Here is a 25807-nt window from a genome sequence, read left to right on the forward strand (position 1 = left end):
ACAAGACTAGATAATTCAGTGATCTTGTATGCCCTACTATTTATGGGTTTAATCCTGATTCTACTGACATCCAGGGAAAAATATTCATTGACTTCAGTGAAAGCAAAGGTCAGATCTTATAAACTCTATGTTTCAATGAGCAGCTAGGAGGAAGAACACGTGTTTGAAGTTACAGGTTGGAAACTGAAGATCTAGTTCCACTAATAAATGGCCCTTCATGCCTATATTAATATCTAATATCTCACCAAGCAGTAAACAAAATAAAAACAGCAACCAGAACCTCATCCACGTAGGCTGCTTTGTTTTGTGAAAAGACTATCCAATTACAAATATCTTTGTTTTGTAAATGCATCCCTCATTGATATATACTTTCATTTCTATGTAATATTAAACTCATTTTTGTTCTATTTAGCAAGAAAAAAATCTCAGCAAAATTCTCTATATTAAGGTAAAGAATCTACAGTATAAGAGAATGACGTATTCTAATAAAAAAGCGTATTATATGAGTGTGTGCCATTAATTGCCCCCCAAAGAGCAAACTTCAGTTGATCCACATTAAGAGCACTAACTCAATTATTAGGTAGTTCATGTAAGGTAGAGTGAAATAAATGCTTGAATTATCATCAATATTTGCTTAAGGTGATATAAGCATTTAGCACTGCATGTTACATTTGACAAGCTTGTTCTTCAATAAAGAGATAAGTTATTCCGTGGTAATAGGCAGGGAAATTTCTGCAGTATATCTCACTAAAGTATATATGTTACCTCTAGATAAAATGATTGAATCTAGAAACTGCTTTTTTCCCTTCTATTGTCACTTTTCAAAGTCCAAACCTTGAAATCTACTGTAAATAAAAAAAGTTCCTTTTAGACACAAAACTTTTGTTTAAAGCCTATTATAGTATTACATTAACTTTCTTTATATTACTAGCATATCCTGAGCAGTGAGGAAGGATGGCAGGCAGAACAAAGTGAAAAAAAATGTTCCGTCACCAGTCTGAACGAGCACCACATTCTCCCTTTCACTGAAAGAAGGCACCTAGTTTCATAGAACGATTGAAGTTTCCTTCTTGTCATTCTCTTGGGAGTTGGAGGACAGGATTTTGCTCCTAAAATTTTGACATTCTAAACTAGATGAAGCCCAGAGATCTCCCCAGATCAGCATAGTTGCTCCACTGAGCTTGTCTCCCTGGAGTTAGTACTATATGGGCTTAAGCAAAGACTGGGAAGAGCAGAAAGATTTTATAGTAAAAATGACAGAAAGGAGAAAGATTCATCAGGAATGTCCTGTGAATATGGTGGTGATCAATTCTGGATCTACAGAAGATAGGAAATTCCCTGGTAGATAGCAGTTTCCATTGTCAATCAGGTTTGGGGACTTTCTGGAAAATGTGTTCAAAGCCTTCAGAACTAGGACATCATGAGAACTACAGTCTGTTTTGGGAACATTCAAAAGATATATAGAAAAAACCTGAAAGTTTCTTCTTCTGAGACAGACAGTTTCTTCAATAGGTGGAAGTGGTAGATGCAGTCAGTAACTTCCACAACCTGAGCCACAGATTTCTCCTGAGTACTATGTTTGGGCCAGAAGGTCTAGAAATAAACCAAAAAATCAATGCTTACCCAAAACAAGAGGTACAACAGCAGATATTTTCTGCAAGATGGATCCGAGCTTTCATTTTCAGCGATAAAGAATGTAGTTATGTAACAGGATCATTTGTCCATGATTAGAAACCCCTGCAAAGCATTTAGATGGTGCTTAAGCTATCAGGGCTAGAGAAAACATCTCAATATTTCATTTTAAGAAACAAACACTCTGCTGTAAGCAGCAGTCTCCAGTCTCCCTCTCACTAGGGAGACAACAGCAGCACTGATCTTAGGAAGGAGAAAGAGAGTTCAATTTGCTTTTCTTTACCAAGCAGATCTTTTGGATTTTCCTACTGAGTCTTCTGGCCTTATCCAGTCATTTCATCTCAGTGGCTATGGCTACACAAGGGGATGAAAATAAAGGAATCTAAATGCTTTCTAATTTTGCTGTCTGACTTGATTTTCATATTGTCTTTCTTTTCTCTTGATTTCTTTGCCTCAGGCTGAACGTCCAGTGTGCTAATAACCTATAACATGGTCTTGGAAGATTCAGAAGAAAACAACTTACCATGTACCTCATGCTACGAGCCCGCAAGCTCAGAGTCAGAAAGTTTCCCTTCCTCAAAAAGGAAAGAAGCACTGCTGTTGGATAGGGAAGCCATCCTCTGGTGCTTTTTTTGTCTTTTTATAATGCTTTTAAAAGATTTATTGAAAAACTTCACCACAATTCTTTGTTCTTTCTTCCTTTTTAATCTTTGAGACCTTTAGAACCTTCAACATCAGTTGAAGGAGGAGAAGGACTTGTATCAATCCTCCTCTTAAATTTTATTTGATTTATTTTTCTTTGTTAAGAGAGAGCAGGGAAAGACTGTCCAAATCAAAGAAATGTTCTTTCCATGCACTTGTTCATCCAACTTGCTGAGGAAAATGTTTTCTGAGGATCAGAAGTGGGCTAGTGATTTTCATTAGAATGTAAAATAGTGATCACCATCTTTATAAGCAGTATGTTCAAATCTAGCTAGTTTGGGCCCTGGAGCAGTGAAGCTGCATCAGCAGACACTAGCTTCCCAAGCAATCACCCAGGGTTATGGGCAGGCTGGTGCAGATTAGATTAAAAAGATAGCTCTGGTGTGTCTACCTGAGTTGCAATCACATCCCATCATTGCCGTCTAGACATGCCCTACAGGAGCGTAAAAAAGACTCCAAACCACAATAAGATTGTGAGCTGTAGGTCAGATAGAGAAAGCCCAATCTGCCTAATAGAGTTCTGATATAACAGAGTTGTGGAGGTGGAAGATGGAAAAACTGTACATTCTCTCTACATGACATGGGGGTCAGAGACTTCTGGTCTTGGGCTACTGCTAGGAAAATTTAAGTGAAGGAAAGAGTGTTCCAATGAGACAGTTACACACAGAGACACACTCAAGACAGCACCAGTTTAACATCAGGAGAACAAAGTGCTGCAGAACACTTCTCCAGCTAAACAACAAAAGCAAAAGGTGGAGTTTTCTTCTCCCCTGCCTATTCACTTCAGTGAGGTGCAAGACCTAAAGTCTCATGAAACAGTAAGCAGGGCAATTTTTACCTCCTGAAATTAAATACAAAAACTATGTTAATGCTACATTAGGGTTACAGATATACACTTATGCATAATATGAATAGGCAATTTATGAGGATATTTGAGTGTCTACTTTAGAAGCTGCAACTTACAATTTTAGAAGCACAACTATATTTTACAAATAAATATCCATATGCAGAATTCATGTCTTGCTATCAAATAAAATCCATCACTGTAAAATATTCTGCACTATATACTTAAAAATACTTCATAGTAGAACTCGCTAAATTATTCACTGAAAATAATATTTGTTTGCAAATTTTGTTCATTTTCCTGTTCATAAACCTATTGTGATTTCTACAAGTCAGTCCTGAATGTATATCATTCACAAGTATTCATTAAATAGTTTATAGGGACAGTTTGCAGCCTATGCTGTTCATTCAACTGTTTGTTTCATCTGTCCGTACGTATTATTTGTGGTGTGTGATTGGGTACAAGTCACATAACGTTGTTTCTATTCCATAATTGGATGACAAAATTTCAAAACTAGAGAACGCAAGGGGATCAAAGCATTTTTTCATCTGAATTTGCTGATTTGTCAAACTTGAAATGTTTTGCAAGGACAGTTCAATTTCAACAAAGTTCTGACAGAAGAGAGACAGGTTTAAAAACCTGTCTGGTTTCCTGCCAGCTCACCCGCCTGGCTGCTTGACAGTCTGTCTCAGAGCTAGGGCTCCATTCCCTTTTGCAGGGAATTTCAAAATTGGGGTGGGGGGGAGGGGAAGGGGGTTGTTCCAAATCTGAACTAAACCAAAATTTTAAATGTCAAAATCCTCCACAAAAAGGAATTACCCTCTCCACCCAGCTCTACTTCAATTTTCATCTTGTCAGCTACATTGGTTTCCCACTATTCACATCTGTAAGTCGTTATGGAAAAATTAAGCTTTTCTCCAGTCAAATCTTTGTACCCTCAAGAAATTAATTCTCCTGACAAGAAAAAAATTGAAGTCTCTGAGATACAGTGCTGGCAAAGACTCTTGCATATCTTCTGGGTAGAAAAGAAAATGAATGCTTATGTTAGAAATATTATTGAAGAGAAGCAGCCCCTGCTGTCAAAAATGAACAGGCACAAACTTGACAAACTTGGTCACATCAGGTATAGAGATGGAAATAACTTCAGGAAAGTTATCCTGGAAGCAATAGTGGTAGGTCATTGTAGTAGGGGATGGACCAGCGAAGAGACGGATAAACGGTGTGTAGCAGATCATTGGGAGGTCAGCTACTGAGTGCTCGAAGCTACTGATGGATTGAGAAGGCTTTTGAAAATACTGCTCTGATGTATGTCACCAATAGTCAGACATGAATAAATGGATTTTACTTACTTGCTTACCCAGATCTAGTAGAGAATAACGAATGTACAGCACATGACAAACAGCATACTGCTGGAATGAATTTTTAGTCAAATGAACACTCAAGCCAAAATCCATGAGTCTTTCAGGTTTCTTTCATGCCTCTATTACCCAGTAGTTGTCTGAAATGTGTCAAGCTGAACATTATGCTTTTAATCATAGTTCAGGTTTTCTATAATCAGCTAGCTCTACATTATAACAGTCACTATACAACATACTATTCACTATACAACAAAACGTGTCATGCGGATGAGTTAGTATTACTATGAGAGACTTTGCTTTTAGCTTTCTGATTTGTTTATTTAAGTTTATGACCTTTGTTGCATTAACTTTTTTCTTCATTTAATATACACTAGGGGGAGATTTTCAAAGGTACAAATGGGACTCCCCTTTCTGGCCTCTGAAAACCTTCATACAGAAGAAGCAATGCCTACAGTCTACTATAGGCAATGATTTGCAATGTGGTTTGGTTGATTGCCCCTAAGGGCCAGCGTGTGACACTTTTACCTTACCTAAGGGGTTCCACTGACTCAATGGGAAATTAGTGGAGTGAGGTACTACGCAATGTAAGAAAAGGGTTAAAGGAATCCAGCCCTAAGCAAGTTTTACTGAAGAACAGTTATGCTTCTAACATCATAAATTGCAGCTGCACTCACTATTCCAAAAAGAAAAGGAGCACTTGTGGCACCTTAGAGACTAACCAATTTATTTGAGCATAAGCTTTCGTGAGCTACAGCTCACTTCATCGGATGCTGTAGCTCACGAAAGCTTATGCTCAAATAAATTGGTTAGTCTCTAAGGTGCCACAAGTCCCCCTTTTCTTTTCACGAACACAGACTAACACGGCTGTTACTCTGAAACCTGTCACTATTCCAAGTAGCTATGCTAGTTTTCTCATGGGTATGTCTAGTCACAAAGCGTCTTTGGCAAGTTTGAAACAAAGAACTCTCTCTGACATTCTGGGCTGTACTACTTCTACTCTTCTACTTTCCAGCACTATGAATTATGAAGAAAAGGAAGGAGCATCATCTAGTTAGGGCCCTACGAAATTCACAATCCATTTTGGGCAATTTCACAGTCATAAGATTTTAAAAATCGTAAATTTCATTATTTCAGCTATTTAAATCTGAAATGTCATGATGTTGTAACTGTAGGGATTCTGACCCAAAAAGGAGTTGGGGGGGGGGGGCTCACAAGTTTATTGTAGGGGTGGATTACAGTATTGCTACCCTTACTTCTGCACAGCTGCTGGCTGCAGCACTGCCTTCAGAGCTGGTCAGCTGGAGAGCAGTGGCTGCTCGCTGGGAGCCCAGCTCTGCAGGCAGAGTTTCCACCAGGAGCAGCGCAGAAGTAAGGGTGGCATGGTATGGTATTGCCACCCTTACTTCTACGCTGCTGCCTGCAGACCTGGGCCCTCAGTCAGCAGCCACCATTCTCTGGTCGCCTAGTTCTGAAGGCAGCACAGAAGTAAGAGTGGCAATAACATAACCACCCTAAAATAACCTTGCGACCCCCCCAAAACTCCCTTTTGGGTCAGGACCCCCAATTTGAGAAAATGTCTCCCCCCTGAAATCTGTTTAGTATAGGGTAAAAGCACACAAAAGACCAGATTTCACAGGAGGAGACCAGATTTCACATTCCGTGACACATATTTCATGGCCATGAATTTGGTAGGGCCCGACATAAAATGTTGTTACAGCCTTGGATCAGTGACCCTTTGTGGATACTCACTAGGTTGCTGTAATAGACCCAAAACTTGGATCCCATTTGCTTCTAGGCTAGCGAGTTCTGGACAGATTCATCACTCCTCAAGTTCTGGGCTTCTAGCCAGAGTCTCGGAATCCAGATCCTCTATTTAGCACCCTTTCCTGAGATATGGGAACTATGCATTCCAACTGTATAGACTCTGAAGGAAATGCTGGCTCTCCCAAGCCTCCCCAGTAGCAATTGCATGCTCCCAAAAGTTCCAATGCCATGAACCCTCTGGATTACGGTTTCACCCTTTGGAGACTACATGACAGTTAAAGCAAGGAACACCCAGACCTTGCAAAGGAATTTCTAGACTAAATCACATTTTACTCATACAGAAAGCACAAGAGATACACAGATCTCTGAAAAAAAAATCCTGCATGAAAATCCCTCTCTAACCACTCTCTGAGCCTTTTGGGTTTTGGTCAGTCCTTTCAGAGTCCCAAGAGCTGCCGTCTCCTCCTGCCCAGTGAGAGAGAGCCCTTGCTAAGAGCAGATCCTCAGTGGTTTCCCGTCCCTTGTCAGGTGATTTGCTTTTTGGTTACAGCTCATCTGAACAGTAGACTGGGAAAACTGGTTCCCCTGGGCTCATTGTTCTAGGTTGCTTCCATCTGAATGGAAGACCATCCAGGTTAATCATGACTGATTGCGCTCTATTGCTAACCCTCTATAGTAGGCACACAGAGTTGCTGCTAACACCTGAATATCCCAGTCCAAGATGCACTAGTGAAGGCACAGTGCAATTTACAATCAAAATGGTGTTTATAAAACAAAATGGAGTATGCAGATGGAGACATATACGGACATATATTAATCTGTCACAAGCACTGATAATAATTATACTCAGCACTTATCATGGTTACTGTTGAAAGGCAATATATACCAACAGCACCCATGCAGTGATATCTGATTGCATGATTATTTCCAAGTTCAAATACAGAGAAATAATTGCACAATCTCAGATACTACCACACAGTAATATTTGGTAAGTGTTGACTTTTTAATAACAACTCCTTTACCTCTTCAAACACTGCACAAACAGAAATTAATCCTTATAACATGCTTAAGTATTTACCCATTTTACAAACAAATTCCTGGCTTTAATTCTCATGATCCTTCTAGTCTCTCTATACTATGTAGTCACTGCACCCGTGCAGATGGATGTAAAGTGCTACCAAAGCAGAATGATAGCATTTCTACACCAGCTTTACAGAGCTGCAAATGTCTACATAAAGTGCAATGCAGTGAAGAATCAGGCCTATTGCATCTCCATTTATCCCCAAAGAGTCTTTTAACTTGGCCAGGATCTCCTTTGTCATCTCCTTACTTATGGATGTACCACTTCTCACCACGCAAGCATGACACCCACATTTTGGTGTGACAAAGGTGATGGCACTAGTCCCTAAAAGGCACACATACTGTGGCAATGAGCAACACAGCAGTTCCTATATGTAAATAAAAATTGAAACATGAGAGCATCACATAATATAAGCAAGTTTTATTTAAATTTTCAGAGTTGCCAGATGTAGCTGGATTTCTAGAACTCTGGTTAGTGTCAGCAATAGCAACAACTGCATGTATTAAAATCCCCAGCCCTGCAATGACAAAGCAAGGTGAAAGGAAGAATTAAGGTAGATGGGTTAGAAGCATTACACTAAATGAAAGAAGAAAAAAGTATAACTTTATGCCCAAATAAATGTTTAACGCCACAAATATCCTTTAACTTGTATCTTATTTTGGAAAGTATTAAATACTCTCAACAATTTTTCCTGGCACAACAGGTTTGTTAAAGTGCCATTTAAATGCTTGTATTTGATTTAAAAAAAAAGCAGCTCTACTTAGATAAGTCATTTCTATCTACAGGATTTCAATAAGCATGTTTATGCACACTACAGTAATACAATAAAAGTAAGTAAATTCACTTGCTCACATGCAACAATGATCCATTTAAGTTTCTTTCTCCTTAGCAGGTAGAGAGCTTAAATTTTGGCTGCCTGCTTTCCTATTGGAATTGAAGTCTACATTTTAGCTGTCAAGCTTCACTGAAATCTCTTCACCTGCTAGGAAATGGACCTGTGAAATTGAGCCTCTATCTGACTGCTGTAGAGGACAAAACACCACAACATGATTAAAGTACTATGTTGCACATGTAGGTTTCCTAAAGGGCTCGCAGTTGTTTGCACCGAAAAAATCCAATTGCAGTATTATGTAGAAATGATTTTTTTTTAAATTAGATATTCAAATGGAAAATCATTTACTGGCATAAAGATTTGTGTTTTGGAAACTTGAAAAGTGTAAATATGATTTGGATTGTCTATACAATTAATCTTGGCTTTTTCCACTACAAACCGTACAATTCTTCTCAAACCCCAAGAGAATGAAACTCAAGATTATTTAATTAACCAAGAAACAGTGAAACAAGTTCACAGATGAATTAGAATATATCCAATTTCTCCAGTTTTGGGAGCCTAGGGCAAAAGCAAAGAAGAATTGTGAAAAGGAAGAGAGAATAGGATTGTAGGAAATTAACATACATACAAAATCAGTTTAACAAAACAGGAGTAACTCCCAGCCCTTGCATGGCCCCAACATCCCACACCCTCACACACCAGCCAGACCTGCTAAAGTCATTTGGTAGGCTGTCCAGCTGGTGTCCATAACATTGTCAGGTTTCAGTAGCCCAACAGACCACCCTTATGCGCTGAATGCGGCCTGTGGAAGGTAGTTCTAAAAAACAAAAACTCCTAGTAATTCTAGTTAGTTGAAATAATAATTTATTAATTAAAGAGACAGACACCTTACAAAAACAAAATATCACTCAAGTCTGCAAATTGTTTACCTACTATTTTAACAAGATAGGCCTATTACTATCTTTAAAAGACCAAAGATTTAAAAAAAAATTAAAAAGTTTGTTTTCTATGTGCATTGTATAACACAATACTTCACTGTAGTCAGATTCCTCTTTGCCATATGGCAGCATGCGAGACACCAACAAGACAGAAACCAACAAAACAAAAAACATAGTTGTACTACCACAAAAACTGGCAAAAATGTAAGGGCTGGTGTATTGTTTGGAACCATATTTTTTAGCCACTGGTTGAAACGCACTACATTCCAAATTTTCAAATTGAGTGTCCTTTTCAATTTCATCAGTCTTGCCCTGCTGTTCAAGTTAATCTTTAACTATTTACTTCCAAGCGTCTTTACTCAGTGTTTAAGCTTTTCTGTGTGAATAAGATAAATGTGAACTCTCTTGTTGTGCATCTAAAAAAGCACTTACATCTGTTCTTTCTCCCTGGTGTTAAGCGAGACAAACATCTAGCTAAAGGATAAATTAGTAATCCCATTTACTTTTTTGTGTCTAAAAGTCTTTCAGTCTTCCTAGACAGGTGTCAGATACACAGTACAATCTTAGTTAAAGTCAAATGTCTAGGGAAAACTGTAATTTGTTCAGCTGAACATCAGTTTGCATGATAAGTGCTAGACCACAACAGATGGTGTTACTGAAGAAAAAGTGATGACAAACCCTGTTCATGTTGTGTGTGTATTGTATTCTTGTTTATTTACCATGACGTTATTTATTACAGAAAACTAAACAGAGTTGCAAGTAAAAATGAAATGACAAGTTGAAGGTTTCATGAGAACGTTTACAATTAAAGAGTAGGCTAGGTTTCAGATATTTAGTAACAGTCACTGTCTAGCTCACTGGACCTACTGCCTGTTGATCCAGGCCACTTGCTGGATTACAGGGCCAGTCTTCTGCTTCAGAGTGGGAGCTTTGATACATGCTCTCTGCTTGGCTCTCAGAAGATACAGGAAATGGAGCCCAAGGTCAGAGCTCATACTCATTTACTCTGCCTCAGACCTGGAATTTTACGAAAAGGAGGAAAATCCTCCCACCAACACATGCTCCCCCACAGGCCTGGAATCAGTCAAAATGCTGGAGTGTGGGGGCATGAAGAATGTATACAAAAGGGAGCTGGTGAATAACATCAGTGTTTGTATGTGACAGCAGGGGCAGGGCACCAGTATGTGCACCGAAAAAAATGGGAATTTTGAGAGGGATTGGGGATATGGAAAGAGACGGAGGAAGAGAATGAAAACCATTCAGGAAGGAGGAAGAGAACATTACAGGGAAAGCAAGAGAATAAAGGGAGAGGGAAGGAATAATTAGACCAAGGGTTTTAACTTTTACATCGTACCACCTATAGCAGAAAAAACAGCAGAAACTAAAATGGAGTGAAGGGACAGAAAGGGGGAAAAGAAGAGAGAAAGCAACAGAGATAAAATAAAGTTAACTTGCTTTCATCTAATAACATTAAATGCCAAAAACAGAATGTTTGATACACAACTGAATGACCCATAAAACCTTTACCATAAACCTAAAATCTACCAGCACCATTTGCACATTTACACACACACACACACACACACACACACACACTCACTCAGCTTTGGGTATACAGATTTCCTCCCTCTGCATCCAAGGTACTTCCTAGGCTACTTTTCATGTTGGGAGGAGGATGGCCAGCTAATCAAAATAGTTTCTGCTTGGGAATAGCAACAGGGTGCCAAATTTGGACAGAATAAGACTTAGAGGAACCTGGCTAGGAGAAAGTGTGCATATCAACAAGTTGTGGGCTGATGAAAAGATAGTACCTGGATTGCTCTATATTTTCCAGTGTGGCCCTGCTATGCATGTTAAAAACATAAGAACAACCATACTGGGTTAGACCAAAGGTCAACCTAGCCCAGTATCCTGTCTTCCAACAGTGGCCAATACCAGGTGCCCCAGAGGGAATGAACAGAACAGGTAATCATCAAGTGATCCATCCCATTGCCCATTCCCAGCTTCTGGCAAACAGAGACTAGGGACACCATGTTACCAACTTGCTTACTTAACTGCTGCAGCAAAAAACTTTGCATTGCTTTCAGGCTGTAGTGAACATTTTTAGAAGATTCATTTGGTTCTTAGCATTTAGCTGTTACATAGACCTTTCCATTTTTTGAATGCCTGAAAAGCACTCAGCTTTGTCCCCTACTAACTGCTCACAAAGGGGTCATTAGATAAAGTTATGATACCATATAGTGTAAATCTCCTCTTCCTGCAGAAAAGAGGAATTTTTCTTTTAAGTTTGTGCTTGATCTTATTTTTAACAACTAGCATAAATATCACTGAAACATTGCAACTGCTGAGAGATGTAGTTTATCTAGATCATATTTTAAAACTTATATTTTCCTCAAGATTTGTAGATTACTATAAGTTACAAATTCTTTCCTAACCCTATTTTTAAGGAGTGTTTTTGCCACAAAATACCCACTGACAGCTGATAAATCCTGCATTAGGTTTCCTGTACACTCACTTTGCTGTACATGTTTATAATTTCTGAACCTTACATTAGTCTATTAATCATTGCACAGTCAAGCTACTCAAAGGGCAAAACAAGTCAACATTTGGTCTCTCCAAAAAGCCAAATACTGTTTATTGATTTAAGTCAATATTTGTTTACATGAAAAGGTTTATTTTTTTTCCAATTTTTTTGTTACTGTTGGCCCAGGGTATCCACCTTTGAAAGTCTTCTGAAGTGTTGACAATTTGGTGATGAAAGTTGCTATAGGGAGAAAGGCTGATTGTTGGAGAAAGAGAGAGAGAGACTCAACGTTTTCACAAACAAAGTTTCCTACACACTGCAGCAATTTTCTACTAAGGTCAAGTCTAAGCCCCATCAAAAACAAGTTATAAAATCCCTTTTCATTTCATGAGATTATGATTTGGCCCTGATGCATTAGTGTGGGGATATGTTTGGATCCCTACTTTAGCGACAGAATTACCATGCAGTGTGGTAGTACACACCAAATAACCAACTGCAAGCTCATCCAAGAGGAGCAGGGGAACCTGGCAGTGGCAAACAGTAACCACCATTTCCTACCCACCCATTAACTGTCTCCCCAAAGAGCCACATGCATCCACTGCTGAAAGCAGAGCAGTGACAAACCCTTTTCCCCCACCCGCAAAAGCCCACCAGTCCTTGTGAACCCTGCTCAGTGGAATCCTTCAGGGGCGTGGGTTCGTTAACATCTGGAACAGAGATCCCCCACCTTGCAGTGCTTCCCTGCTTTTCTGGTCCCAGAGTTCAGTGCGGTTCTTGCCTTGGAATCTCTGTTCTCCATTCTGTGCGCTAATGGGGATGCCTCCCTGTCCCATCTTCAGGGGGGAGGGATAGCTCAGTGGTCTGAGCATTGGCCTGCTAAACCCAGGGTTGTGAGTTCAATCCTTGAGGGGGCCATTTAGGGATCTGGGACAAAAATTGGGGATTGGTCCTGCTTTGAGCAGGGGGTTGGACTAGATGACCTCCTGAGGTCCCTTCCAACCCTGATATTCTATGATTCTATGACTATAAATCCTGCTCTGACAACAGCAATCTAGCAATTACTTGCCCTAAATGGACCAAGGATGAGCTGAGGAGCTGCACAGAAAGAAAAACTGGAAAAATAAAAAGTTGATTTAAGTCCACATTGGGATTTTACTGAGTCTGTCTTTATCTTGCTACTCTTTAATAAGGAGCCTTAGTAATCTTAAAGTGTTGCTCTACTACAGAGTACTGATTTTAAACCCATGATTATTATTTTATGTTAATATTGCATTACCGCTTAAAAGCCACAGTGTTCTAGGCACTGTACAAACATATAATAAATGACAGCCCCTAGCTCAATGAACTTACAATATGAAAGACACAATTCTGCTTTGTGAATTGCTACTCCTCTATTCATCTGGAACAACTAAAATATTGCCACTATTCATATCATCACGGAAGAAGCAAGCAAGTGGATTTTGTACATGGGCAAACAGATTTTCAGGATGACTTTGATAGGCTGCTATAATTCAATGTATTAGCCATTAATAAGTATATATATTTTAATATTCTGGGCCAAGATATAAATGTTCCAGCTGACAAACTTAGTGAGATTAGCAGGGCATTGTATGAGTTGCATAAGTACAGGCCCGCCCTTTCAATACTGAGGAGAAATCTGTCACTTACTTTTCTCCTGTAGCCACCAGCCCTCCCAATGTGTTGCTCCCTTCACTGATGTAGCATTTCCCATTAATCAGTAAGGAAAAGCAATGCAACTTGAACTGACAATGGTCCTGACACTGATTGACAAGAGGAAATGCATCCAACAGAGCTCATTCAGCACAGCTCATCAGGAGAATGGACAAAGAAAGGTGCAGGAGTTGGGTAAGAGAAAAAACAGAAGGAGGTGATGGAGACAGAAAATGCATCTTGGCTAGCACACTAACTCTTTTCAGTCACAGACAAGGAGAGCAGATTCAGGCATGAGGAATGGCAGGAATGACAGGCTAGGCCCAAACCACCTACCTTCAAAACAGGAAAATAGATTTTAAAAAATAGCACTGAATGAGGAAAGAAAGAAGGGACAGCCTCATTCCTTTTCACATTCAAATGCCCAGTTGAAAAGGGACCCTGGTGGCTCTGGGCTGTTAAAAGTCTGGTTGGCGGCGCAGGCAGGCTCTCCACCCGGCTCCGTGCGACTCCCAGGAAGTTGTTGGCATCTCCCTCTGGGTCCAAAGCGGAAGGACGGCCACAGGGCTTCTGCATGCTGCTCCCACCCCCAGCAGCTTCCATAGGCCAGGAACCACAGCCAAATGGGAGCTGAGGGGATGGTGCCTGCAGGCACGGGCAGCGCGCAGAGCCATACGGTCGCACCGCCGCCTAGGAGCCGGAGGAAGAAGTTGCTGCTTCCTGGGAGCCGCCTGAGGTAAGCACAGTGCATAGCCTACACCCGCTCTTATGCCCAACCCCATGCCCCAGCCCTGAGCCCCCTCCTGCACCCCAAACCCTGGCCCCACCCCTGAGACCCCAGAGCCCATATCCCCTCCCACACTCCAACCCCCTGTGTCAGCCCAGAGCCCTCTTCCATGCCCCAACCCTCTGCCCCAGCCTGGAGCCTTCTCCTGCACCCCAAGCCACTCATCTCTGCCCCACTCCAGAGCCCTCACCCCCTCTCATACCCCAACCTCCTGCCCCAGCCCGGATCCCCCTCGTGCACCCTGAACCCCTCATTTCTGGCCCCACCCCTGAGCCCACACCTCCTCTCATAGCCCAATCCCCTGCCCCAGCCTGGAGCCCTCTCCTGCACCCCAAACCCCTCATCTCCACTGCACCCCCACTCAGAGCACTCACCCCTCTCACATCCTAACCCCCAGCCCGGAGCCCCCTCATCAACCCTAAACCCCTCATCTCCAGCCCCACCCCAGAGCTCACAGCCAGAGCCCTCTCCCACTCTCACACCCCAACCCCCTGCCCCAGCCCGGTGAAAATGAGCAAGTGAGTGAGGAAGAGCGTGCAAGGGGGGGGGCGGATTGAGTGAGTGGGGGCGTGACCTCAGAGAAGGGGCGAGGCAAGGGGTGGGGCAAGAGTGTTCGGTTTTCTGCAAATAGAAAGCTGGCAACCCTAGATATATCCCCCATTCTTTTGGTGTTCAACTGAACAACAAAAATTAGCTTCCAATACTCTTTGGAGAAATCAGATAAGATACTATTGAAGATATAATATTTGTTTTGCTATTGTTTTAAAAAAAAGGAATGTGAAGTAAAATATTAAGTCAAATTACTATCTCTGTTAGCCATTTACTTAAGTTTTAACAATAGGTTCTGCTTAAAATGTATTTTCTAATATTATTTTAGTTATCATCATAGTCTCAGAGATTCCATGGTGATGGAGACAGTGAGTGTATTTAACTCATCATGAAGGACACACAGAGTTTATTTTCAAGGCAGCATTTTAAACAGAGTTTCACCATGTGACAGTATCCTGAATTAGCAGAGCTATAGCCAAGCTTTGCTCCTTGTATAGGGCATGAAGCTCAAAGATTCCAGCAGAGGAATGTCTAGCCATCTTCTGGCTTGCACTCATCAGTTTCTCTGTGGACAGCTGCTATAATAAAAAATCATGTTTGCACTTCTGTATTTATAACTGCCCAATCTTTGTGAAAAAATGACAGGAACTATGATGTCAGCAGCATTTGTGCAGAAGACACGTATGCTAGCATTGGCCTTCTGGTATTTCTTGAGCTTTCTTTTTTTTTTTTTTGAAGTATCAGAAATGGTAGAGTCTGCATACTTCCTGTATCAGTGTGAATGAATGTGCAGAATGAGATCTCTTTTGATAAATTAGTTATTCATCCAATGAGCAACTAGATGGAGGAATAAGTGTATTATAATGCTTTGGGTACACCTCAGCCAAAAAGAAGCCAATGTTACAAACTGAAACTCTTCTCACTTTCATAAGTTTCAGGTAGCTCTTCAAGGAAGCCTTATGGAAAGGATTTAATAACTATAATCTGAGTAGGCAAAACCTGCGTCCAACTTCAAATAAAGCCCCAATTGTGCAATTAGCTTCACGTAAGCTGAGTCAGTGAGTTTCTGCATGGGTTCAGAGGTCCATCTTCATGGTTCTCTGTGCAGGACTGGGATCTGTGCTGCATATTTAGAATTCAGCTCAGCTGTCAGACTGTGGGTCATCCGACCATCTGTAGATTTTACTCTACAAAGCATTTTCCAGGCAGCAAGCTCATCAATGATGTATTGATCTTTTTAAAATGTTATGCTTAAAGTCAAAATGTACCTGTCACCTTTTCTCTGCATGCCTCAATTTGCTTGCCTTGCAAGTGTTTCATCATGACTGTTGTGATGCCCTCTGAGCCTGTGTTTCCGTGTATTATTAGATTTTGAGCTCGTCTTTAGCAAGATCTGCCTCCCAGACAGTAAACAGCTCCACATGTATTGTGACAAATACTGCAACCACCTGTAGTACCTTTGGGGGAAAATACTGTATTACATTTATTAATGGTTTACATATCATTGCGAGCCAGTATTATATGCAACTCCCAGGGGCTGGTTTGCCACAGATTCTCCAGGAACTAAAAACAGGATGGGTGTATTTAGTAATGCAAATCACTCAGGCTGTAAACACCTCAAGAGAGGTACCACCCTCTGGGTGGTTTTGCATATACTGGTTCAAACAAGGTTTTCGAGAGACTAACAGACAAAGAAAGGGCTTTTTGTACAAATAGCCTGAGTTTAAACTGATTCAGCGCCTTCTTTCTGATCCAGCAAACAGATAGGACCTTCTGTTCAAGGGGGGCTCCCAACCCTTGTGGAAGGGTTGGAAAGACTTTGGCCTACTAGAGCCCCCATAAAGCTCATGGGTGACCTCTGGTAAGCTTTTAGCATGTGTATAGCAACTTTTATTCTTTATCTGTTTTCTCTATAATGCTTTTTACCTTAAGAATAAATGTGCTTGCTTAGAAAGAGCTGTGCAGTCACTTGTAACAGCTGGCAATATAGTGGTCATAGCCCTCAAAGAAAGAGCAATGCACAATAACTGGCTTTAGGCAGACTGGCTTGCTGGAGATAGCACAGTGGAGGTCAGGGGGCTGTGCAGCCTTAAAACAATCAGCAGGGAGTGGTACAAAGGTCCTTGCCCACAGACAGGTGACCAACAGAGATCTGAGACCTGACTGGGCATTCCTGGAGTGGACCACAGAGGGGGATACAGGTGCAGTTACTCTGAAACTGTGATACATATCTCCTCTCTCTCTCTTTCTTAGCCTGAACAAATTCAAACATGGAAGCCTCTCACCAAATACCATGACTGGACACTGTACATTCAAATAACCCAATTGCTATGTAAGGTTACCATACAATGGTCCATATTAGCTCTACTGTGCCCTGGTGCTCAGTGCTTGCCATCCCACATATATTACAGATAATGTGGTTATTTTAAAAAAAAATTGTGGATAAATGTTTGACAAATTCAAATCACATTCCTCACAAACCTAATGAGAACATAAAATATAATAGGCACTGGACATGATTCCAAAAAGTGATGAGGATCTGCTAAATCAATATATTTTTGCCTGCTCCATCAACCTTAAAAAGTTCTCCAGAGGATACATAGTTTTCACATGAAATAAAATTTGGTGAAGGTAGGTCTGCATTTTCAGTTCTAGCATAGGTCATCTTTGATGGTTATCACAGCTGCTTACATAGCAGTCACTGGAACCTTCCTATTGTCACAGCAATTTAAGTGCATTCATGTTAGTTATTATTCTCTCCCATCTCTATAATCTCTGTTAAGATCTATCACGGCACTTTTTTTCTTTTGAAACAAGTAGTATTTCATAATAAAGTTATTGGAATAATTCTGTCTTTATGCAAGTCATGTCTCATTTGTTTATACTTGTTTTAGTTTCCTTACATTCTAACAAAATACTAGAGAGTCAAGGTGGGTGAGGTAATATCTTTTATTGGACCAACGTCTGTTGGTGAAAGACACAAGCTTTTGAGCTTTCACCAACAGAAGTTGGGCCAATAAAAGATATTACCTCACCCACCTTCTCCCACCAATATCCTGAGACTAACATTGCTACAACTCTGCAGACAAAATACTAGTCATTTATCACATTAGGAAAAAAAACAAAACACACAGTGATTTTTCTCAGAGACAAATAAAAGCTGATGATCAAGCTGTTGAACGATGAAGGAAATGGAAATGTGCCTGATTTATACTGGTGTAACTGACAGCAGAATTTGACCTGATGTCTAGCATAGATATGTGTTCCACACATGAACTTCTCTCAATGGGTTATTTAAACTTCTTTTTTAAAATATTTATTGTTTTATAGTATTAACAAGGATGGAAATGAGAGGATGGGAGCATTCAGCAAGAGAGAATATAAGAGAGATGAAGAGTATTGTAGGGCCTTGAAGGTAATTACAAGAAACTTGACTTCGATGCAGGAGAGAAGGGTGATGCAGTCAGACTGGTGAGATAAGATTATCTTAGTGGGTGCATTTTGTCTGAATGGGGAGGTGGGGCAGCTACTGAGTGACAAGGAAGAGGCTACAGAGATCCGGACTCAAGGGGAGGGTGTGGATCTGAATTTTAATTGCGTAGACAGAGAAAACAATTGATCACAGAAAGATTTGGTAGGAAGAACTGGCGAGGTATGGACATTTCCTGAATGTGGAGCAACAAGAATGGGAGTGGAAGATGACCCCAGTTTACAAACCTGGGTGATAGGCAGGATTGTGGTGTGCATAAACAGTGACACAGAAGTGGAGGGGTGTTCCTTTCCTCCCGTTTTCTCTCGTGCTGAAGACAGCGTAAGTTGACCTCCTGCACTACTATTAAGTTACGGTGACTGCTTCAACATATATATACAAACCTTATGCTGCCATCTTTATACATCACAAAGGAGCAGTAAAGGACCCAGCACATGTAAATGCCTTTTAGCAGCCTAAAATCTTTTTCACTTAAAAACAAAATTGCTTCAGTATTACCAATGAAAAGTTTGTTAATGTACTGAAAGTTTAAATAAGGGGTAGGTTTTTTTATACACACAGGTAAACATTTTAAAGAATAGAAGCGTGAAATTAAATTTCTAAATCCATATTTAGACACCTAACAGTGGGATTTTCAAAAGCACTTAAGTGGGTTGGGAGCATAAGTCCCACTGACTTCAAACTGCAAACCTCACAAGAGGAGTGTAGCCGGGTTAAAACATTTCAGTTTTCTTGATTTGTAGAAGCAGAGTGTATTTGAAGGTGGTGTTGGTTCCGAATATACCACAGGCTATTGGCTTATCAGTTTATGTTGTTTGGGACAGCTGTAAGCATGGAAACTTCTAAGACTACTCTATTGAGATGTGCCACACACTAGATACATAGCATATTCATAGGCTATTGAATCAATAAAGGGAGTGTGTATCTTCGTGTTCTGGATCACTGGGTGGGTCTACTGTGGAATCTGGCATTGCTGGAGTGTAATTACTACAAATTCCAATGCTGGTTATGCACATGCCCAACACCTTGAATCTTCAGTGTCAGGAGATAGCAGGAGCGCAATCGCTGAACTAAACACCAGCTTTCTATGGGGATCACAGTGGGCTGCAGGAGGAAACTGCAGCCTAAGTCGCCAATCTGGAGGAAGAGGAACACAAGTTTCCACTCTGAGAAAGTCTAGAGGCCTGAATAGGGGTGCCCTCAAGGAGGCCATGGAGGAGTTAAGGGTGCTGTTGCCCCAGAACTGACACACATGGTGGTAGCCACGTGATAATATAGTGTTTACCAGTGACCACCCAGCCTTCGTAAAGCAGAGTGGAAGATGTATTCAGAACAAACCCATTACAGAGAAAACATATCTTAAACAATGAACAGTCTACACCAGAGGTGGGCAAACGATGGCCCGCGGGCCACATCCAGCCCATGGGACCATCCTGCCCGGCCCTTGAGTACCACCCGGGGAGGCTAGCCCCTGGCCCATCCCCTGCTGGTCCCCCCTCCCCCACAGCCTCAGCTCACCACACCGCCAGCGCTCTGGCCCGCTACTCCTGCCAGGCAGTGCCGCAGTGTGGCTAGCTCCGGCTGGGTGGCGGGGCTGCAAGGTCCTGCTGCTCTGAGTGGCATAGTAAGGGGGCGGGGAGCGGGGCTAAGAGGCAGGGAGTCTAGGGGGCAGTCAGGGGACAGGGGGAGGTTGGATGGGGCGGAGGTTCTGGGGGGGGCGGTCAGGGGACTGAGAATGGGGGGGGTTGGATGGGTCGGGGATTCTGAGGGGGGCAGTCGGGGGCAGGAAGTGGGAGGGAGCAGATAGGGGGCGTGGCCAGGCTGTTTGGGGAGGCACAGCCTTCCCTACCCAGCCTTCCATACAGTTTTGCAACCCCAATGTGTTTGCCCACCCCAGTCTAGACTCATGCTAAGCTTACCAGCTATTATCCGTCATGCGCATGAAACCCTGGCAGTTCTGTACACAAGTTTGTCAGTTCTTTGTTCCAGAGTGAGTCTGCCCTGAGCCAGGTCAGGCTGACCTTTACACACAGTTTTTGAGACCTTTTTCTCCCAGGCCTTCTGACCGAGGTAAAACCAATCTCTGCCACTTTCCCCAGGGACCAAAGCTTCAACGGGCAGGGTATCTGCATAACTGGCATTGGGAATTTGCAATAATTACCCCCTTCCTCCCCACAGTGATTCCACAGGAAACCCACTCAGAAAGCCAGGAACACAAAGATATATTACACTTATTGATACAATAGTCCATAAATTTCCTGTGTGCCCAAGGCATCAGGCACATCTCAATACATTAGTCTTTGAAGCTTCCATGTTGCCAAGATCTCACATCTGTCTCACCATTCTCACAATTAAGGTGTTAATGAAGCTCGGGACTTGTCTTTCTAAGCACAGATGAGCATTTTAAGTGTGAGCCTGTGATTTTTAGAAAAAAATCTCCAGGTAAAATCTGAAATTCTATTAACAATTAGGAAAGTAAAGAAACAAGTACAAAACATCCACTTAAGCACTTTAAGAAAAAAAAATCTATATGTTGGTAGAACTTTACTAAGTCATGGGTTTTTGGGTTTTTTTTTAAAGTTAGTCAGATTGAGGATTATAAGACCTATTTATAGGAGACCAAAATAATTACATTAGTTGTGAACATTTACTTCATCCTCCTGATGTCACTTTAGGGTTATGTGACTGCCCGTGAATATTAAAACAACATGCCTTTATTCTCCTTAAACATACAGAATTCTGTATTTCTTAAAATCACCTGACAATTTGCCTTATATTGCCACCAGAGAAGTATTGTATATTGGTTGATTTGGGAAAATTTACGGTAGCACCAGGGATGTGAAAAACTCTTAAAAGCGATCACACAAGATCTGGAGCGGTGATGATGAAAACATTTTGAAAGCACTGGAGGCAGTTTGGAACAAATAGTTTCCAAACCAAACACCCGCGTGAAACTGGACAACTTCACATGTTACAACAAAGTGCCTGCCCGCAAAACCATATAAAGTAAAAGGTGAAATGTGAGTCAGTGTCCCCCCCACCCTCTCTCTCTCTCACACACACACATGCCCTCCACATCCACTGGTAGACCTCCCTCTGCTGGCTTGACGCTCACCAGGCTGCTGTGTTTGGGCCCTGTCCTTTAAGCCTCCTGAGTCTGAAAAAGAGAGTCCGAGCACTGTCTCTTACCAGGGTCTCCAAGCACACTGTCAGAGAGCAGATCCTCTGTTTTAGGATGGCCATACATCCCATTTTGGCTGGGACAGTCCCTTTTTTAAGCCCTGTCCCGGGCGTCCTGAAGTTGCCAAATGCCCACTTTTGCCAAAAAAAATTGGGGTTTGGGAAGAATGAGCATAGAGGCGAGTGGTGATGCCAGCCCCATGCAGGGGGAGGAGGGAGGCAGGGCTCAAGCAAGCAACGACGCCACCCCAGCCTCACACAGTGGGCAGGCAGGGCTCGGGCGAGCAGCAACGCCAGCCCCAGCATTTGGGAACTATGGTCACCCTATCTGTCTAGCACCCCTTTCTAAGAGCTGAGGCCCTGTGGTTCAACTGCCTACACCCTCTGAGTAATGCTGGCTCCCCAGACTCCACAGTGGCTTAAGCACACCATCTCTCAACTGCTGCCCTGTAGGTGCTCCAGATTCACAGTTTAACTCTTCTGGGATCCACAACAGCCTAAGCAGACAGATGCACGGATAGACTTTGCATAGGATTCTAAGGAAAATTATCCTTTACTTAAGTAGTACAAGATATACCTTATACAAAATAATAAACACACCTGTTCACATTTCCCTGTCTCAGCTTTCTAGCCATGCTGGAGAGTTCTTTAGGTTTAGGGTGTTGGACTAGATGACCTCCTGAGGGCCCTTCCAACCCTGATATTCTATGATTCTAGGGTACAGTCCTCTCAGGAGTCCAGAATCACCCACTCCTGTAGTTCATGGCTTCTCCTCTGAATCATGGAGCCTCTCCCCCCCACTCTGACCCCTGCAATCCATGCCCATGCTTCCTCTAAAATGGCAGGTGAGAGACCCTTTCTTTTATAACCTTCTGTTCCCTTTGGCAGTAAAATAACAATCAGGCTTATTAGGTGAGCAAAGTCCCCTACCAGGTGATCCCTTGTTCTGTGCCCCCCACCCCAGAGTTCAGACTTGAAAAACTGGCTTGCCCTAGGCAGCAGCCATCTCTTTGTCCAAGGATGCACCATTTGAACAGACTATCACAGTTTAACAACCCTCTATTGTTAGCCCTGTGTCAGGTGCAAGAAATTTCTCTTGTTACCCACTGTGGGTTTTAGCTCAATATGGAGAAACAAAGACAGTTGAGAAGACAAAGGCGAGCCTTACAATCCAAAGACAGTTTGCACCCTGACACTGACATGTACAGAGTTAATAATCTCAATCAGAATTCGTAAGTGGTACCCTGTCAGATTCCCCAAATTGTCACGTACAGAGTAAGTAATAAGTTCCTACCTATTAATAGAAAAGGAAGCAATGGATCTGATAAGGGATGCCACCGCTCCAACTTTACCAGCTTCAACTGCTCCTAGTAATCTGTATTTGACAGTTTCTTCATAACTGACGAAAGGCTGGTTGTAAACAACAATCTTCCCCTTGGCATCTTGAGATCTTTTGTGCAATTCATCAAAAGACGTGACCACTAGGACTTCAGCAGTAATTCCTAGAGGAAAACACCACAGTAGTTTTAGATGTGTTATCCTATCACCATCCCCAAGCCACTTTGGCACATACAAAAATACACATCCTGTACAAAATGAAAACCTTGTACTGGAAAAGATTGCATGTAAAGTACTTCCTCAGAGGTTATTCAACATGTATAACCATGTCCTTCGTATAAATCATGCTATCAGCTGATGTTAAAATTGAAACTGAAGGCAAGAGATGTGAGAAAAGACTTTTTCCAAATAGGCTTTAATGCATGAATGCAATTATTTAAAGTGCAAAAAAACATTTTGAAAGACTTTCTATGGCATTTATAAAACAAATATTTAATCTTCTCTTTTTCTTTTTGCGGATACAGACTAACAGGGCTGCTACTCTGAAACTAATCTTCTCTTGTAATTGTTCTGATATGTTGCTAAACAATTTAGGCTGACATCACACCCATGAAAGTATATAGTTTCGGAATGATTCACTTAGAAACTGATACATTTCATGAATCAAGCTTTTCACAAATGGTTAATGTGAATATTTACCATTCTTGAAGACAAACTGCTGTAAAACTCTTTGTAGTATATTTAAAATCAAAAACATTTCCCATGCTTAATTTACAGTACAAGTTAATTGCATCACAGAGGAAAATTTACCATATTTTTCAAATGAAATATTTCGTAAACATTTTGAATTTGCTATAATCCTATTGCCTTGTCTGAGGAAACAAAGGCATTTAAAAGTAAGCAGGTTCTCCCATACCACAGAAAGTTTCCCACATCTCAGAACATTCATCTGGAGATTACCCTTAGGCTTGAAAGGATTAGATTTTATCAGTAAATGTCGATTTCACAGCATGCATACAAAGCCACGACAAAATATTTCCATCAGTAAGAACTGATATGTAGACCTAGGCAAAGAAAGAAAAATGCTGCTTGAAAATTTAGTCAAATCCAGTTATTAGACTTTTGGATTAGGTTTGTTACAAATGGACTAATGAACAAATAGTAAGAACGGGTATGATTTCTTGATTTAAGGATATTTACTTTGTATGTTTTGACATGCTATGTTGACAATTTGTGTTCATAACAGTTTTTATAAAGGTTTAATTATTTGAATTTCAACATCTAGTACCATTACATAAATGTCTGGCCCTCCCATAATTTCCCGTAACTGTGAAAATTAGGAAAAAAAGATCAAAATCTAAAAATAAAATGCTTAAAAATAAACAGATACTATCCGTCAAAACTATTTTAAAAATTGAATTCTACCAAGCCTAATGGATTTCATGGCTTTTGAGAAATCATTCACAAAATGACCACAATGCTTACGATCCAATCCTGTGGATTGGTTACAGCGATAAGTGGAAACTGTTTAACAACCAGATCCAGACTTTGCTGCTAAATATAGAAGCAGTATGGATGCCTGGAGTTTTAGTGCTGTACATTTGACCGAGAAGCCACAAAACACGTCAGTAAAAACTGAAAGTAATAACAAATGCTTGGCCAGCTTGGTTTGTTCCGCAAAATTAAAAAAGAAGCTGGGTATCCTTGCAAGTCTTAAATAGCTTACTCTAAAACATTATTAAAATGTTATTTGGAAACGCGTTTAAGTTAATTGCATATGCTAAAGAATACTTAATGCTGTTATCTGATGCGCACTGATATGACTCTCAATCTCTCTCTTGCTTTGTCTCTCAGCATCAATTTACCCAAGTTAAATGCTCAATTTATGGTTTTGGGGGTTTGTTTTTTTAAGATCAAATCAGTATAAATTGCCTTCCACACATGAAAGAAAATGTTTCACATTTAAAAAGTCTGTTTCTTAAAATACACAGTTGTAAAATGCAGCAAACAAGTATTAAATAGAAAAAAAAAACCAGGGGTTTTAGCTGCAGAACTACCCTCGTGTGAAACGTGAAAATTTTAACTGGATAGCTGTTCAAACTTCCAGCTTTACAAAAAGGGCCACAACAGGCCAAACCAAAGTATTACCTTCAAATTTTACTGAAGTTATAGTTGGCTTGAAGGTGAAGTGTACTGATAGGTTCCAGCAGCTTCTAATGAACAACAGGTTTAACTGTATACCTTAAGACAGGATCATTCTGAAGTCTGGAACTGTGCCACTGGAAATAAAGCCAGGTATCTGCAAAATTTCATTTTCCACTGGAAAAATCAAGGTCACAGCAGGCTGGTACTGCAATCCGCACTTCATATTAGCTTTTGTAACAGATGAGAGAAAATGACACCATCTAACTCACCCCAATGCTCCACTTAGATGCCATACCAAGCATTAGAATGACATGCAATATACTACTGATTGCTCATCAAGGGAAGCAAGGAACGGAACTGTTCTTGGCACTGCCTTACTGCATTCATGAACAAAAATACCATCTCTGGGTGGTGGTGTTTTTTTTGTTTTTTGTTTTAAGGCAAGGTACTTGCTATCTCTAGCAACCTATAACTCCCCAAGTAAATTCATGCAGAATTACCTTTATGATCCTCAAAGAAGCTAGGTATCGAGGAGCTTTGTATTGTGGAGTCTTAATTGTTTATTCCCAAGAAAGAGAATGCAGAATGACAAACTTAATTCTCTAGCCTTATACTTCCACTTTTGATTGTTCCCAAAAAGGTTTGCTTTATTTAGTCTTCGACAAAATAAAACAAAGGTTGCCTTTCCATGTTTAACTTAATGGCAGCATGATATACATTAAGTATCCATTACAATACTTTCCACAGTACAACCCAACTTCCCTCCTGAGTAGCTGCCAACTAATTCAGTGTCTCATTAGCATATTTAGATCACATTCTATAGCATATCTGTTGTATCTATTAACGAAGTAATAGGAGCATTTCTCTAAACAGAGACAATAGGGTTTCAGCTGTGAAGGTAACAATGAGACCAAAGGCCAAGTAGTTCATCCCAAAGAGGCTAAACCAAAGAGGAGCAAGTCTAGATTGCTG

The 25807-nt window shown here is 41.0% G+C and overlaps 1 protein-coding gene across 2 annotated transcripts in view; it reads right to left on the reverse strand.

The window, feature by feature from the left end:
• The window catches only part of CPQ (carboxypeptidase Q), a 253374-nt gene that overhangs the window by 174654 nt on the left and 52913 nt on the right, over positions 1-25807 (reverse strand). For both annotated transcript variants that reach the window (XM_037892236.2, XM_043539322.1), the window contains one exon: positions 22647-22854. In XM_037892236.2, coding sequence (XP_037748164.1) covers positions 22647-22854 — 208 coding nt within the window. The remainder of the gene's footprint in view (positions 1-22646; positions 22855-25807) is intronic.

The sequence above is a fragment of the Chelonia mydas genome, chromosome 2, assembly GCF_015237465.2.
Source record: "Chelonia mydas isolate rCheMyd1 chromosome 2, rCheMyd1.pri.v2, whole genome shotgun sequence".
Classification (NCBI taxonomy): domain Eukaryota; kingdom Metazoa; phylum Chordata; order Testudines; family Cheloniidae; genus Chelonia; species Chelonia mydas.